Raw genomic sequence first — 13,875 nt, 5'->3', positions numbered from 1 at the left:
GTTCTTAAAGAAACATAAGTTTGCTGTGCCTCACATTTTAATATAAAAATTGCATATTATTTCTGGTGCACTTTTGATTCTCTGTAACTTGAACTTACCAGCCTTTGGACCTCTTCATCCCAAAAGAATGACCTTTCTTTGCAAAGTTAGAAAACAGTTCATGTGAAACTAGAAAGTTATTTTCCTCTTTAAGATGTTTGAAGCATCTTAAAATTGATTCAAAGTATACCTTTTAAATTTCGTCTAAATCAGATCATTGTTTTAAAATGAATAGTACAAGTGACTGACTGACTGAAATATTGCAAAGCTACACCTGGATTTTATTTTCTTCTCTCAAGTCTCAGAGGGCTCGGAAGACATCGTGGCGAGAGGACACTGACTTTTTCTTACAGGCTGATGGTCCCCGCAACCAGGAGCTGCGTGTCCCTACATTCTCAGGGTGAGCTGACTGAGATCGCTGAGTTCACTTTCATGGCAAGCAGGGGTCTGATCATAGTTTCTAACTATGATCTGGGACTGATTTGTGGTGTGGTGTGACTGAAGGACACCAAAAGGTCAAAGTGGGTCACAAGATTTGGTCCGTATCTGCATAGGGGTCTGTGCATGTGAAGTAAACGGGGCCCATCACTTAGCTGGGGGGTTGTCTTGGAAACACTAGGGCCAACTCCGGGCTCAGGCCAATTCCAGGATTTCTACAAGTAGGATGTACTTTCTGTAATTTTTTCCCTCCACGAATCAGGGCTATCATGTACAACTGTACGGGTCACACCCTGTGTGGAATCCAGCTTGTTTTACTTCAAGTCGTGCATCCTGGCGGGGGCCGGGTGGGGTGCTGCAGCGTAGCAGGGGGGGCCTTCATCCTAATTAGCACGAGGATCGCCGGTGGCACCCCTGTCCCCAGCTAGAGAAGCAGGAACGCTGCTGACCTATGAACGCTGGACTAACTAGAGCCAGCAAACGGCAGGGTGAGGTTCCTTCCATCAGCCGTCTCACATCCTCAAGAGCGTGCTTTGTGGATTCCAGTGGACTCAGGATGCAGCTGTCTAGCTGTGCCTGAAGTAGTTTCATGGGCTATAGGGACCCTTCACAAATGAGAGAACTGAAATGGAGCTATTCTTAGAAAATAAGTACGGGCCACTGAAGCTGAACCCCCTTAAACAGCTAAAGTTGACTATATTAGATGAAAGTCTGTTAAAAATACACATACACTTTCCTGCCTTCGTACACAGACTGCAGTTGGGCCTAATTACCCACTTTCTAGGCTGTCACCGGACGTAACACGTTGCTGCGGTGACTTCAGGGCCATCAGGCCGCAGACTCTTAGGCCGCCCTCTCTGTCTGGGCTTCCGGACGTGCCTCAGGGCCTGGCCAGAGCGGCGCCCACGGCTGAACACAGGAGCCGCCGCTGAATGGAAATGCGCTCATGTGGATACTTCGAGCCACTGTCTTGGCGACTCAGAAGTTATATTTGCTTCCTTCTTCGAAGTACGTCTTTAAAAGCTTCAAGAGATATAACAACTGGATGGAAAGAAAGCAATTAAAACCCACTAGCTCGTGTGATGGTAGGAAATATATATTTGGTCTTTGTCCCAGGTTCTTGAGACAGAGCTTCTAAAATCTTTGGAATTTCCTGAGTGACGGGGTGACAGGAGCATCTTTTGTTACTCGTAACAAGCCCCCTTCAACCACATCTGGGCTCTGTGCTAATGCGGCGACTCCTGGTGGCCCCTGGAAAGCTTCAGGACGGGGCAGTGGCAAGGGGAACCAACCACGTGACTGAAGGATGGACCTCTCTCAGCTCCACTCCTGGAAAACTGAGCTCCATCGCCAAAGGCCAATGATTTAATCAATCCTGCTTAGGGAATGGAGCTTCCATAAAACCCCCAAATGATGGGGTTCGGAGGGCTTCGGGGTTGGTGAACACGCTGAGGTGCTGGGAGGGTGAGAAACCTTGAGAGGGCACGGGAGCTCTGTGCACCCTGCTCCCCATATGATGCCCTGTGCCTCTCTTCCATTTGGTAGTTCCTGAGTTATAGCCTTTAAAATTGATACATGACAGTGAGTTCTGTGACCCATTCTAGCAAATTACTCAACCTGAAGATGAACGGGATCGTGGAAATTGCCAATTTATGGCTATAAATGCAAGTGGCAACCTGGAACCCGCGACTGGCGACTGAAGTGGGGACAGCCTTGCGGCACCGGGCCCATAAGCTGAGGCGCTGCGCTAACGCCAGGTAGTGAATGACCAGACTAGAATTAAGTTGTAGGACGCCCAGGTGCTGTCTGGAGCGTTAGGGAGTTCGTCGGTGTTGGGGAAAACACCACACATTTAGTGCCAGAAGTGTCGAGACTGAAAACAGTTCAGATGGTCTGAGTCCTGAGTGTGAGGGGTCATGACCTCCCCAGTACAGGCTCACTATGAACTGTGTGATGTCAGTTTTAGTTTGTAATGATCAAACCAAACAGAACCTCTCGGTGGCATCTCAGGTTAAATCAACATTTTGCTTTCTCCTCAGTGGCCATCAAGGTTTGTTCATCACAGGATCTGAACTAAGAGTAATGTTTACAGGCACGTTGAACAATCATAAAAACAAAGTTCTTACTCTTTGAAGGTGACTGAGGAGTTTGTAAAGAGTGCTACTGAAAAGGAAGAGAAAGCGTTCTTACCCAAGCCCTCGATGGCAGTATTTCCTTCGGAACTGAAAGGCATTCTGAACGACTCTCTCCACCAGCTTGAATGGCTGCTCTATCCTCGGCTGGGTCAGGGGGGTGAAATGCACCACCCCCGAGTCCACCTTCATGGTCAGAAAACAAACATTTTACTGCCTGGTATAATATATTAAACTATCTAACTTTGTAGAACACAGGAGAACAGGTCATCAAGAGCATGGTTTTCACGAACAACCCTTTATGTGGACTTCAGTTTCATGTTCTCCAGGCACGTAAGATGCTACGCCCGCATCTGAACTGCCGCAGAGAGCTCACGGTTGGCTGCATCTGTTCTATAATGACATCCACTAGGCCTGTGCGTGACAGTCACTTAATTTTAGAACGCAGCTTTACAGTGGCCTTTTAAGGTCAATCCGAATAATCATTAAAGTCAGTAGGCAGATAACAGATAGCATTAGAATATGTTATTTAGCTTTTGAATGAGCAGAAGATAAGCTGCAGCTGTAGTTCTGACTATAAGGCTGGACTTCAAACCAGAGAGACACGGCAGATGGGCCCCCAGGGACCACTCAGCGCTAAACTCCCCAGAGTGTCAGAGGCACTGATTAATCAGCTGGACTGAATTCATACTCGTCTGCACGGCCACATAACTTTCTGGTAGCGACTTTAAATGCCCCAGGAGGCACAGGCAGGATCCAAATAGAATGGAAACCACCACAAATATTACTGTTTAAGTGTCAAGCTGCTAGCCGGTGGCTGAAATTCTTTATCAGAAGATAAAACTTTTCAGGCATATCTGATAAGAGATTTATACCCTGCCCTATTCTAAAAATGGACTCATGGTGATTCACAAGGATCTATTCAAAATAACAACAGAAAAATACTGAAAGTAAAGACTAACGGAGAAATGGAGTCAAAGCAGTTATCGCCCACACAAAAGCCTGACAGAGACCACGGTCTAGGAAATGGGAAGTGTATTCATAATTTACAAAAGCTTTGGTCGCTAAGGGATTACTGCTAAACCTGCTACTCAGAACATCACACAGACTCTACAAAGGCTAAGCAAGTACAGCAATTTATGAAGTGTGGGTTGTACCACTGCTTTTCAGAAGGAATTCTGTATTTTCAAATTCCATAGGGGTTATCATGTTCTCTTGGGAGGACTCACTCCTAAAGCTCCTTGTGGCTACAAAATTCCTTAAAATGGGCCTGTAATATATGAGGATGGGGAAGTTTTTGTTTTGTTTTTGTTTTTAGGTTGGAGGGAAAATACTGGCATGTGACGTGAGACCGTGTGGACGAGACGGACCAAAGATGGCCAACCGGGACGGGCTTCCAGAGGTGTGAGTGGCGTTTCTCCTGCGGGGTCTGAGCTGCCTCACCACGAGCTGCCCCACCAGACCTCTGCCCCATCGTCAGTCACTGAGGCTGGCAAATGCTGGGAATGTTCTAAGCAGTCGAGTGAAAACCGCCAATGGAGAGGACTTTCCGCCTGAAAATGCTCCCCGAAATGTCCCTCAGCCTTCAGACTATTTTAGCGACAATTATACACCTTTGGTGGAAGAGCTGTTATTCCACTGCAGAGAGTGACCATCTCAATGTTCTTATTAAACTTTAATAGTTTTTCAAATTGTGTTCTATGTGTTCCTCCAAGTTCACTAACAAATAATTCCTGTGGGAAAGTAAGTGTTTTGGTTAAAAGGCCGGGACTTTCCTTGGACCATCACAAAAACACCATGGAACAGGGTCCAGGGGTCCCAGAGAGGTTTGTGGTCAGTACAGAGAGGAGAGCCCCTGGAGAGCACATGGGGCTGGGGAACCACTCTAGGGAGGGATGAAAGATGCTTCACGTGAGAGCACTTCTGTGGAAGGGAAAACAGACAGAAGTGAACTCAACTGTTCTAGACCATTCTCTTGACTTCGCCCCACCCCTTTCCACCATCTGCGCTCACTGGCATTCCTGTCCCACCTCTCGTGTTCCGCCAGCCCTCTATGACTCAGGTCCTCCAACCCTTTCAATCCAATCCTTCCAAGTTAGTCAGTTCTGACAGGATTCTTCCACAGTGAGCAGCCTGCCAGTCTCCAGAGAAAATAATCTTTTAGTAAACTATGAGATAAAATTAAACCCTACCCAACCCTAAACCCATGAAATATTATCAAAACGCTAATGTTCAAATACTATTAAGACCAAAGGCACAAAAGCAGGGATAGATGCATTCTCCTTCCAGTACAGAAACTGCCACTTCCGGATTCTTTGAATTTAACATTTTGGCCTCATCTTTATTTGCCTGATTTTATTCCTTTGAGATACAGTTGATGTTTGCAAATACAGGCAATGTCTAATGTTTTTATTTAAATAAAGTTTTAAAACCCCGTATAAATACAGCAGCACCCCGTGTACACTGTAGCAGTAGACTTCTAAAGTTTGATTATAATTTTGATACCCAGTTAAGTTGGCTACTAGTGTCTTTTGGATAAAAGAAAATTTCCACTCACAATCAAATAGTTACTATTTAGTGGAGGACCACATGAAACTCGGCGTCAAAAAGGCTCTTCCTGTAACAAGTCCTGCTTCTCTGGGAAACCTGTACCACCCTGTCTTCTACTCCTGCCTCCAAACGCACTTCTCAGAGTTACTCTGTATGACAGAGCCCATTTTCTCTAGAACCACAGGAAAGCTGCTCGGTAACTATGGTAACATACAAAAATGCTTTTTACTCATAAATGAATGCTTATTTAAAATTACAACCATTATTTTTCCTTGAGTTTTAAGTCCATTAGACGGTTTGATTACAAAAAAGAGATCAGTACATAGGCACTAGATGCACTTAAAAATTCTAGTTTAAATGTTGCCAGCCCCTCTCCAAACTCAGCCTATCAGTATACCAAAATGACCTACTACGATGTCAAATTAGAGGGTTTATAGCGACTGTAAGTATTTGCCTCTCCAATCCACTATGAGGTCAGTGCTGCACAAAGCTACGGTTATGCTTCTCAGCATGAGCAGCCCTGGCTGCAGGCAGGCTGGGGGCGGGTGTCCCATGTCCCAGGCCAGGATGTCTAGGACATGACTGGTTATGAGCTCAGAGCAGCACTGTGGGCTCACAGGAGAACTGGGGTAAGAAGCTATTCAATCTTAAATATTAGATACTGCTAACTCAGACCTTGAATCAACATGGTACAGGGAACACCAAAGACTGCGCAGCCCAGTTTCTGACTCTGAGATGATCATAATATGCCAAAGAGCTCAGTAACTACCGTATGAAAAGGTACAGAAACAATACTGGCCATTGTCGAAGAAAGGGTCTTCAACAGCTCCCATGGTGTTCGAGACCATTAAAGGATAAGCCAGTGGAGAGGAAAAACGATTAGGAAGTTACAGTTTACTTAGCCAAGATATAACCATAACTGGGAGACCATAGAAGGAATGATGAGAACAAAGAATGACTACAGGGAATAATCAGAAGGACTCCAAGAACAACACAAGAGGGATTCACAGTTCAAGGTGGTACTGTCTCAGACAGACTTGTGCAGACGGGAGTGGGAAGGGTCCAGCGATTCTGAGGTGGCCAGCACCACCTGATGGAACATGGGGTCAGGAGTTCGGGAGAGTCACATTCAGTGTCAGGTGAGATGAGAGTAAGGTGAGCACGCTGGGGGATGCCTGGTTCCTCCACCCACCAGTGTCTAGGTTACTCCTCAGGGTCCTACACCGAGCTAAGGACAGTCTCCACTAGAATGTCATGGGCCCTGCAGTTACAACTTCCCCCCAACAAGGGGAGCAGTCGCAAGTCACTGCTGCCTATGCTATTACAATTATGCATCTTGTAGAAAAACATTTACAAACATGCAGATCACATTTCCTAGAACTGTTTTATTCTGCCCATAATTCTCGTCCCAAGCCCAATTTAAGGACAGAATTTCCGCCGTAAAACCTTACAACTCAAACACTCCAACAACATTCCAGGTATTCCAAACCAAGGTATTCCATGAAGACTGACTGTTAGGACCTATAGTTCTTTCTTTAAAGTTTACAATTTGTGTTTGTTATTGAAACAATATTAATTTCTGCAGATGTTCCACCACACCTTTTGTCTCCCACAGATGTCTGAATGGTTTTTCTCTTTTCCTCCTTGGAATCATACAGAAAGAACAGATCTTAAACTGTCAGTGTTTCCTCTCAGAGCACAAGCATGTAAGAGAATGACAGGGTGAGCTGACAGCACGATGAGAAATAAGCCTAAGAGGTGCCCAGGGTGAGGGGAGGGGATGGAGAAAGCTTTTTACTGTGTATATTGTATATGTAAATATAGGTATGTATGTAAATTATGCCTACTAGCAACAACAACAAGATGAATGAGCATCTCTTGGTCCCAAGAAAGGAAACAATTTCAGGGATGTGAACACTTAATTCTAAACAAAGTACAAGAGGGACCAGAACTCACAAACGCTGGATTAGGATTTTCCGTTATCTTAGCCTGTAGTTCCCCAATGAGCACAGGGAAAACACCTTTCTGAAACGAGGACCTTTCCCACAAACCATGACTTCGGTGTCTGTGAAAGGGCGGCACCTGGAGGCGCCTGTGTTAACTGTGCCAGGACTGTGCCCCCCTCTGTGTAGGTGGGGGAGGTCCCTGCCAGGGGAGGAGCCGCGCTGTAGCGGCCCAGGGGGCGAGAGCGAGGGCCCGACCTCCGGTTTCTCATCCACAGTACAGGGAAACTCCTCGGGGACGGTTTCAATCTAAGCAAACTCACAAGGTTCTCAATTGCTGCCGCTATAAATATTACTATTATGAAAAGATTGATAAACAAATATGGATGCAAATACATTCATTCGTAATGAGTCATAACTACCAAAGAGACACTCAAGTTGACTAGTCAGTACATCCCCTTCCTATAAAAACCACCTAACAAGCTCTGTTATGCTGAGAGGGTTCTGCAGAGGCACGGAATGGGAACAAACTCATACAGACGATGCTGCAATGGTCACTGGCCACTCACTGGCACAAGGTACAGGGTACCAGATGCTCCTAGGCCGTGTGCTCTCAGTACCCAGGCCAGCTCTCCATTTGCAGAGCTATTCTTTAAATGTGTTCATGTTGTCCAGCTCTTCCTGTTTCTGACTTGAAAGACATTGTGTCTTTTTAAAGATGAATGCCATAGCTACTGGATCTTCTCCTTTACATGCTGATTTTACTAGTTTAACTCATGGAGGTTTGGGGGACCTCCTATGTATGTAACTGGAGGTATAAAAATAAATAAGAGAAATGATTAAAACTGATGCAAGCTCTCTAATTTGGCAACATCACAAAGTCCACATGAACCCACCAAGGACCCTAGAGTGTGGGCAGGGGCTGAAATGTAGGAGACCCAGTGGGCAGAGAGAGAGAGTCACAGGGAAGGAAGACAAAGAGGAAGATGGGAAGAGGAGGAGAGAGGGGTGAGCTGAGAGCCAGGCCCAGACGAGGAGTGTTCAGCCCACTATCTGAGATACTACCAATAAGTGAGGACGTTTTTTAAAAAAAGTCCTGCTCTTCAAAATAATGTGCAAAGAGAATGCAGTGGTGAGGCCACACTAGATACATACTTACATTATTTACGAGGTTGAAAAAACTAGGCTGACCTGCCAAGTGTCACCACAAACTCCAAGACAGTCTTAATATTCTAAAAGAATGTGATAAAGACATAGAAAACAAATCCTCAAGATCCTTTCACATGAAGACGTAGAAAGGAGCAACAAAATGTTGTCAAAACAAACAATAGAGCAAATGGCAGTGCAACCTACAAGCAGAAACGTACACGACTTGCACAGAGCCATTGGAGCCAGGATGGCCTCTTTAGACATTTGGGGACACACAGCAACCAGAGAATAGCCATCATTTTTAACACGGTCCTCATTATAATCAACTAGTCTACAAACTACCAATTCTAAAAGATAAAGCCTTCGGGCAGCCTAAAGCATTATTTTAGAACTAAAGTAACCATAAAGATGGAGGAAGTAACGCACTGATTGTGCTCATAGCCGATACTGTTAATTTTCCCACGACTGAGTAGGAAGAAAAACATTATTTTAAGATTAAATCAATCACTTTAAATTTGTGGGACTGGAACAGGTAACTATCTTACTTAATCTTACTCTGAACTTTAATTATTTTCAAGGTTGAAGAGAAAGCAAATGAGAAAAGACGCTGCTGTTTTTTTAAAATCAGAACCTTAACTTTTCATTGGAATTACGTGGGCGGCATTTTAAATACACAATGACTGGGCATCATCCCTGACAACGGAATTAAGAGCCACTGGGAGGGGCCTGGGCCTCAAGGCTTTTCTAAAGCTAGATGATGCTCACGTGCCGGCAGGGGTGAGAGACGCAGGTCTGGAGAACTACTTCCCACAAAGGTTTGGTATTGTTATTACTTCTCAAATATTCAGTCAAACTACCGATTCTTTGAGAAGAAAAAGAAAAGCTTGTCTTGACTATCCAGAGTATCATCACTAAGAAAAACACACTAAGGGAATCACATGTAATTTTTTCTTAAAAACAGATAAATAAAAACATTTTAAAGAAAACAGATGGGACTGCTGAGTCACCGGCCAGCTACTCTGCAATCACTCATGGACTTGGCATGAGTGAGAAGCAAATGTTTATATGTAAAGCTACAGAGATGTCAGAGTTCATTTGTTTCCACAGCTTAATCCAGACTACCACTGAAAGGAGCGACTCATTATAATGAGACTTAAAAACACATTCTGTTCTAAATGGGGGCAGGGCTATGAGTGTATGAGGGTTTCAAAAATCACAGTATTCTGGGCCTGAATCCCACATTCCTGCTACTTATATTATGGACCTTAGTCAAGTTATTTAACTTCTCTGGAGCTTAGTTTTCTCACTTGTAAAATTAGGACTTCTGTTATCTCATAGGCTTGTTTTAAGAATTAAATACCTCAACAGTACTTAGCATATAGGAAGCAGTTTATAAATGGTAGATATTATTATTACATCAAGATTATAAAACTAAAGAGTTGCAAAATTACTTAAAATGACAGTCTCTTAAAACAGGACAAAATTATACTTTTAATCATGTAAAGGTAATGTATTATTGTTATTTTATATACTCAAAATCAGCTTCTGAATTCATTCAACAAATATTTATCATACTCGACAATAAGGCAGACACCACTCCTGGCCCAGGAGAACCTGGCGATTAACAAGACAGAAATCCCTGCCCTTGTGCGTTCACATTCTAGAGGTCTTCACCCAGAGCAAGCAGTAGAGGGGCTCAGACGGTAGGATACTTGACTTATTCTGAAGTTTAGAAACAAAAGGATTTGTTGATTGAATGGCTCTTGGGTATGGAATCAAGGATGTTTTTAAGATCCAGGGTCTACCAAATGGCAGGATGACACTGGGAAACTGGGGAGAACTGGTGTGGGGAAAGTCGAGAGCTCAGTTCTGTCCCTGATAGGTCTGAGATGTCTATCAGTCATGTCACACTGGCAGCTTGGACGTATTTGGTTGGATTTTTAAAATTTTACAACTGTAAGATGCTACGGAAAAGCCCGAACGAACTTTTTGGCCAACCCAATACAAACTTTGGGTGTTTAGGGGGGAGGGCTGGAGAAGAGACATAAACTAAGGTAAAGATAAACAAAGAGTTATCTAGGGAAGCCTCTGAACTTAAAAGATTTAATTCTCTTTAATATCCACATTGGAAGTAGATAATAATGTCAATGAATTATATTTCTCTATACACCTCTACTTTCTAGCTCCTTTCTTATACAAGAAATTCTGCCTTGAGTTAAAGGCCTGTAGTTAATGAAAGTTCTTTGCGTTTCAGAAGTTTGCCTTTTTAAAACAGGCAGCTAATGTATTAGAATATAAGTGTTCTCATCAAGGCAGAAAAATAATCAAAAAGGTTTCGAAAACAGCAATGCTTAACCCATTTACCCTCGGCAAGCTGCATTACGCTGGAGGTCAGAGCTGGGAGCAGACTGGTCCCTCCACCGGCCACCAGTCAGCCTCAGCACAGGTCAGTCTGCACAACAGCCACAGCAAGGAGCAAAACAAGCCAAGGCACTGAAGGGACCTGGTGGATTTCTTGCTACAGCAGTAGTAACAGTGCTGTTAGTGCCTGAAATTCAACTCTACTTCACTCAGTACTTAGACAAAGAACTGTTTATGTATCTCGATGAAATTAAGTAAGTTTATAAAGCAAAATTACAACACTATGGCTAAAAACACAAATCCACAGGCATTACATTTCTAAGAGGAGAAAACAATATGTATCTTGCTAAATGCCAGACTTAGAAAAGATGAAAACCAACTAAAAACAACAAAAAATCCAGAAAAATCCAGATAACTGAAACATGCATATCTTTTAACATCTTTATTGGAGTATAATTGCTTTACAGTGTTGTGTTTGTTTCTGGTGTATAACAAAGTGAATCAGCTATATGTATACGGATATCCCCATATCCCCTCCCTCCAGGTGGTCGCAAAGCACCAAGCGGATCTCCCTGTGCTATGCGGCTGCTTCCCACTAGCTATTTCACATTTGGTAGTGTATATATGTCAATGCTACTCTCTCCCTTCATCCCAGCTTACCCTCCCCCCTCCCCTTGTCCTTAAGTCCATTCTCTACGTCTGTGTCTTTATTCCTGTCTTGCCCCTAGGTTCATCAGAACCATTTTTTTTTTTAGATTCTATATGAAACATGCATTTTTATTATTCACTGCTTTTAAAGAAATGGCTAACATCTAACATGGCTATTAGCAGTTGTAAAATTTTAAACATCCAATCATAAAATTATCTTTTTCTCTCTATAGTGGCTATGAATGTACAGCTTGTAGAATTAACATTACTGAGGTAGAAAAAAAATGAGAACCCAAAGTAGATGAAAATGAAATATGTCTGTACCATTATTCATGGTCTAGAACCTCAGTGTTTGATTTTGGTTCATCTAATATTTTTCATCACGTTATTTTGGTGTAATTTCTTTACAATGCTTTCTAAAATCTCTAATTTACTAAGTTATAATTTATTTGTTTTTAACATCTTTATTGGAGTATAATTGCTTTACAATGGTGTGTTAGTTGCTGCTGTATAACAGAGTGAATCAGCTATATGCTTACGTATATCCCCACATCTCCTCCCTCTTGTGTCTCCCTCCCACCCTCCCTATCCCACCCCTCTAGGTGGTCACAAAGCACCGAGCTGATCTCCCTGTGCTCTGTGGCTGCTTCCCACTAGCTATCTATTATACTTTAGAAATCTTTCTCAGTGGAAAGATTAATAGAAGAAAATTCAGGATACCGCCCCCCTGCCCCTGCCAAAAAAAAAAATACTTGTAGGTTTACTGCTCAGATTCTAGTCAACAGCTGTTGCTGGGTTTTCTTTTTACTTTTATCAAGATATATAAAAAACTGTCTTTTGAATGTTTAGTTTGAAAGTTACCAATTTTGTGAATCTTGATTTCAGACAAGTCAGAAGCACCAGAATAAACAGATAGTCTCAATTAACTGTCACTTGCGAAGCACAGTCTAGTGAAAAATATTTCAGACCATATTCTTTAATCGGGGACATAAAATAATAAACGGTATCCTCCAACATAGATAAAAATTCAGAAGTAAATTGTAACTATGGACTAAAACATAATATTAAAAGAAAAGAAAGTCTTTTTGTGAGCACCCAGATAACTCCCCCTCTGTATATAGTGACACAGAAGCATTTTCAGCTTTCAGGTTTCGACAAATCCTGTTGTAACAACAGCTCCCTCCCTCCCCCGCCTCTCTTTTCTGAATTTTCCCCCAGCTCAAAAAATGAGATGGGGAACCCGGTATTTATCTCCTGGCACCACCAGCAGTTTTCCCTGCTCGGATTTCTACGTTGCTCTTCATTTGCTACTTGCAAGTTAACCTATTGGAGCTTCATCACTAACATTCAGAAGCTGTGAACTGAGCCTCAGGTATGTGGCTCCTCTTCATCATGCCTTACTGGGGTTCAATTGAAGACAACTGACAGAAGAGAGTTAAGTCACTGAAGGCTACTGACAAAAGGTATGGAAAACGAGAAGCTTCCACAATGCTTCGGGACCTAAGTATAGATCTTCAAGTATAACTCGGTTTGAACCGTACATTGTAAATCTGTTTTTAAATACTAGATTTGATATAAATAAATCTTGTCTGGAAAACTGACTTTACATTTTAACGAAATCCAGTTCAGAATTTCTTTGGGAAATAGCTCATAAATTTAACATTATAGGTTCTGTTCTATATGCAACAGATTTTAGAACCACGAGAGAGTTCTCATTTAGAACTGTTTTCCATGCTTACTTTCACAGCATGTCACCACCATCACCACCACCGCTGAAACAAAGTATGCCTTTATTCTCTACAAGACAGAAATCTGAGAGAACAGGCCACAAACTGTACCATGCTTGTGGCTGGAGGGGGAAAAAAGAAAAAGATTTCACAGCAATATAGCTAAGATGCCAGTATATTTTTATAAAGGGAAAAGAGTGACCTTCATTTTGGAGAACAAGTTCTTTCTGCCTAAGTTCTCCATGCAGAAGAAAGCACTTAAAGTCCACTATTCAATAGTAAGTGGGCACCATGCTAACTGAACGCAATGTCTTATTGTTTACGCCGAGTTTGGCCATCTGTAATTTATCACTGCCAGCACTTGTTAATTAAGATGAACAAGCTGTCTCCAAGTCTGAATTACACTGGAATTTATAAAATGTATTGGTTAATGGGAAGAAAAGAGTTATAATTGGGAAGCTGAGCAGAGACTGATCAACACATAAAGGTTACTCAACCAAAGTAAAAAGAAAGAAAGGAGATGCTCGCAGGGAATGCTAACAGCAGTCTCGCTCTTGAAGAAGCCCTTAAGCCGAAAATGGTCCGGGAAGGCAGTAATTGAGTGAGCTGGCTGGCGTCTGAAATGTTAAAACCCAAACCTGAAAACAGCTATTATGAAACTATAAACATGTGCTTCATTTTTTTTTCTAGAAACTTTAACTTTCGTTCTATCTTGGTCTCAGATATGAAAAGAAATTTGGAAAACAGAAAAAGAATGAACTGTAGGATGACAGGCAAAGCCAAGGCACTTTGATGCTTAGAGTGAAACTGACTCTAAGAATTCAAAACCTCAGGGAAATCTCCTGAAACTACAGAATTTACGTTTTAAGATTATGAACAAAAATAGAA

The 13,875-nt window shown here is 42.6% G+C and overlaps 2 protein-coding genes across 9 annotated transcripts in view; one reads left to right on the top strand and one right to left on the bottom strand.

Moving 5' to 3' along the window:
- Window positions 1-4,305, top strand: part of TIAM2 (TIAM Rac1 associated GEF 2) — a 239,226-nt gene extending 234,921 nt beyond the window's left edge. For all 6 annotated transcript variants that reach the window (XR_007470439.1, XR_007470442.1, XR_007470441.1 and 3 more), the window contains 2 exons: window positions 339-439; window positions 3,928-4,305. The gene's annotated coding sequence lies outside the window, so the exon portion shown is untranslated. The remainder of the gene's footprint in view (window positions 1-338; window positions 440-3,927) is intronic.
- Window positions 1-13,875, bottom strand: part of TFB1M (transcription factor B1, mitochondrial) — a 59,056-nt gene that overhangs the window by 2,360 nt on the left and 42,821 nt on the right. For 2 of the 3 annotated variants that reach the window (XR_007470447.1, XM_033404433.2), the window contains exon 6: window positions 2,668-2,795. Coding sequence is in view for 2 of the 3 variants with exons in the window: in XM_033404433.2 (XP_033260324.1) it covers window positions 2,668-2,795 (128 nt within the window). In the remaining variant the exon portion in view is untranslated. Of the gene's footprint in view, window positions 1-1,385; window positions 1,519-2,667; window positions 2,796-13,875 lie in introns of those variants that run through there. The other variant, XM_033404438.2, reaches the window with a different exon arrangement.

Source organism: Orcinus orca, chromosome 12 (assembly GCF_937001465.1).
Source record: "Orcinus orca chromosome 12, mOrcOrc1.1, whole genome shotgun sequence".
Lineage (NCBI taxonomy): Eukaryota > Metazoa > Chordata > Mammalia > Artiodactyla > Delphinidae > Orcinus > Orcinus orca.
The sequence above is the reverse complement of the archived record's forward strand: the minus strand, read 5'-3'. Positions and strand labels throughout refer to the sequence as shown.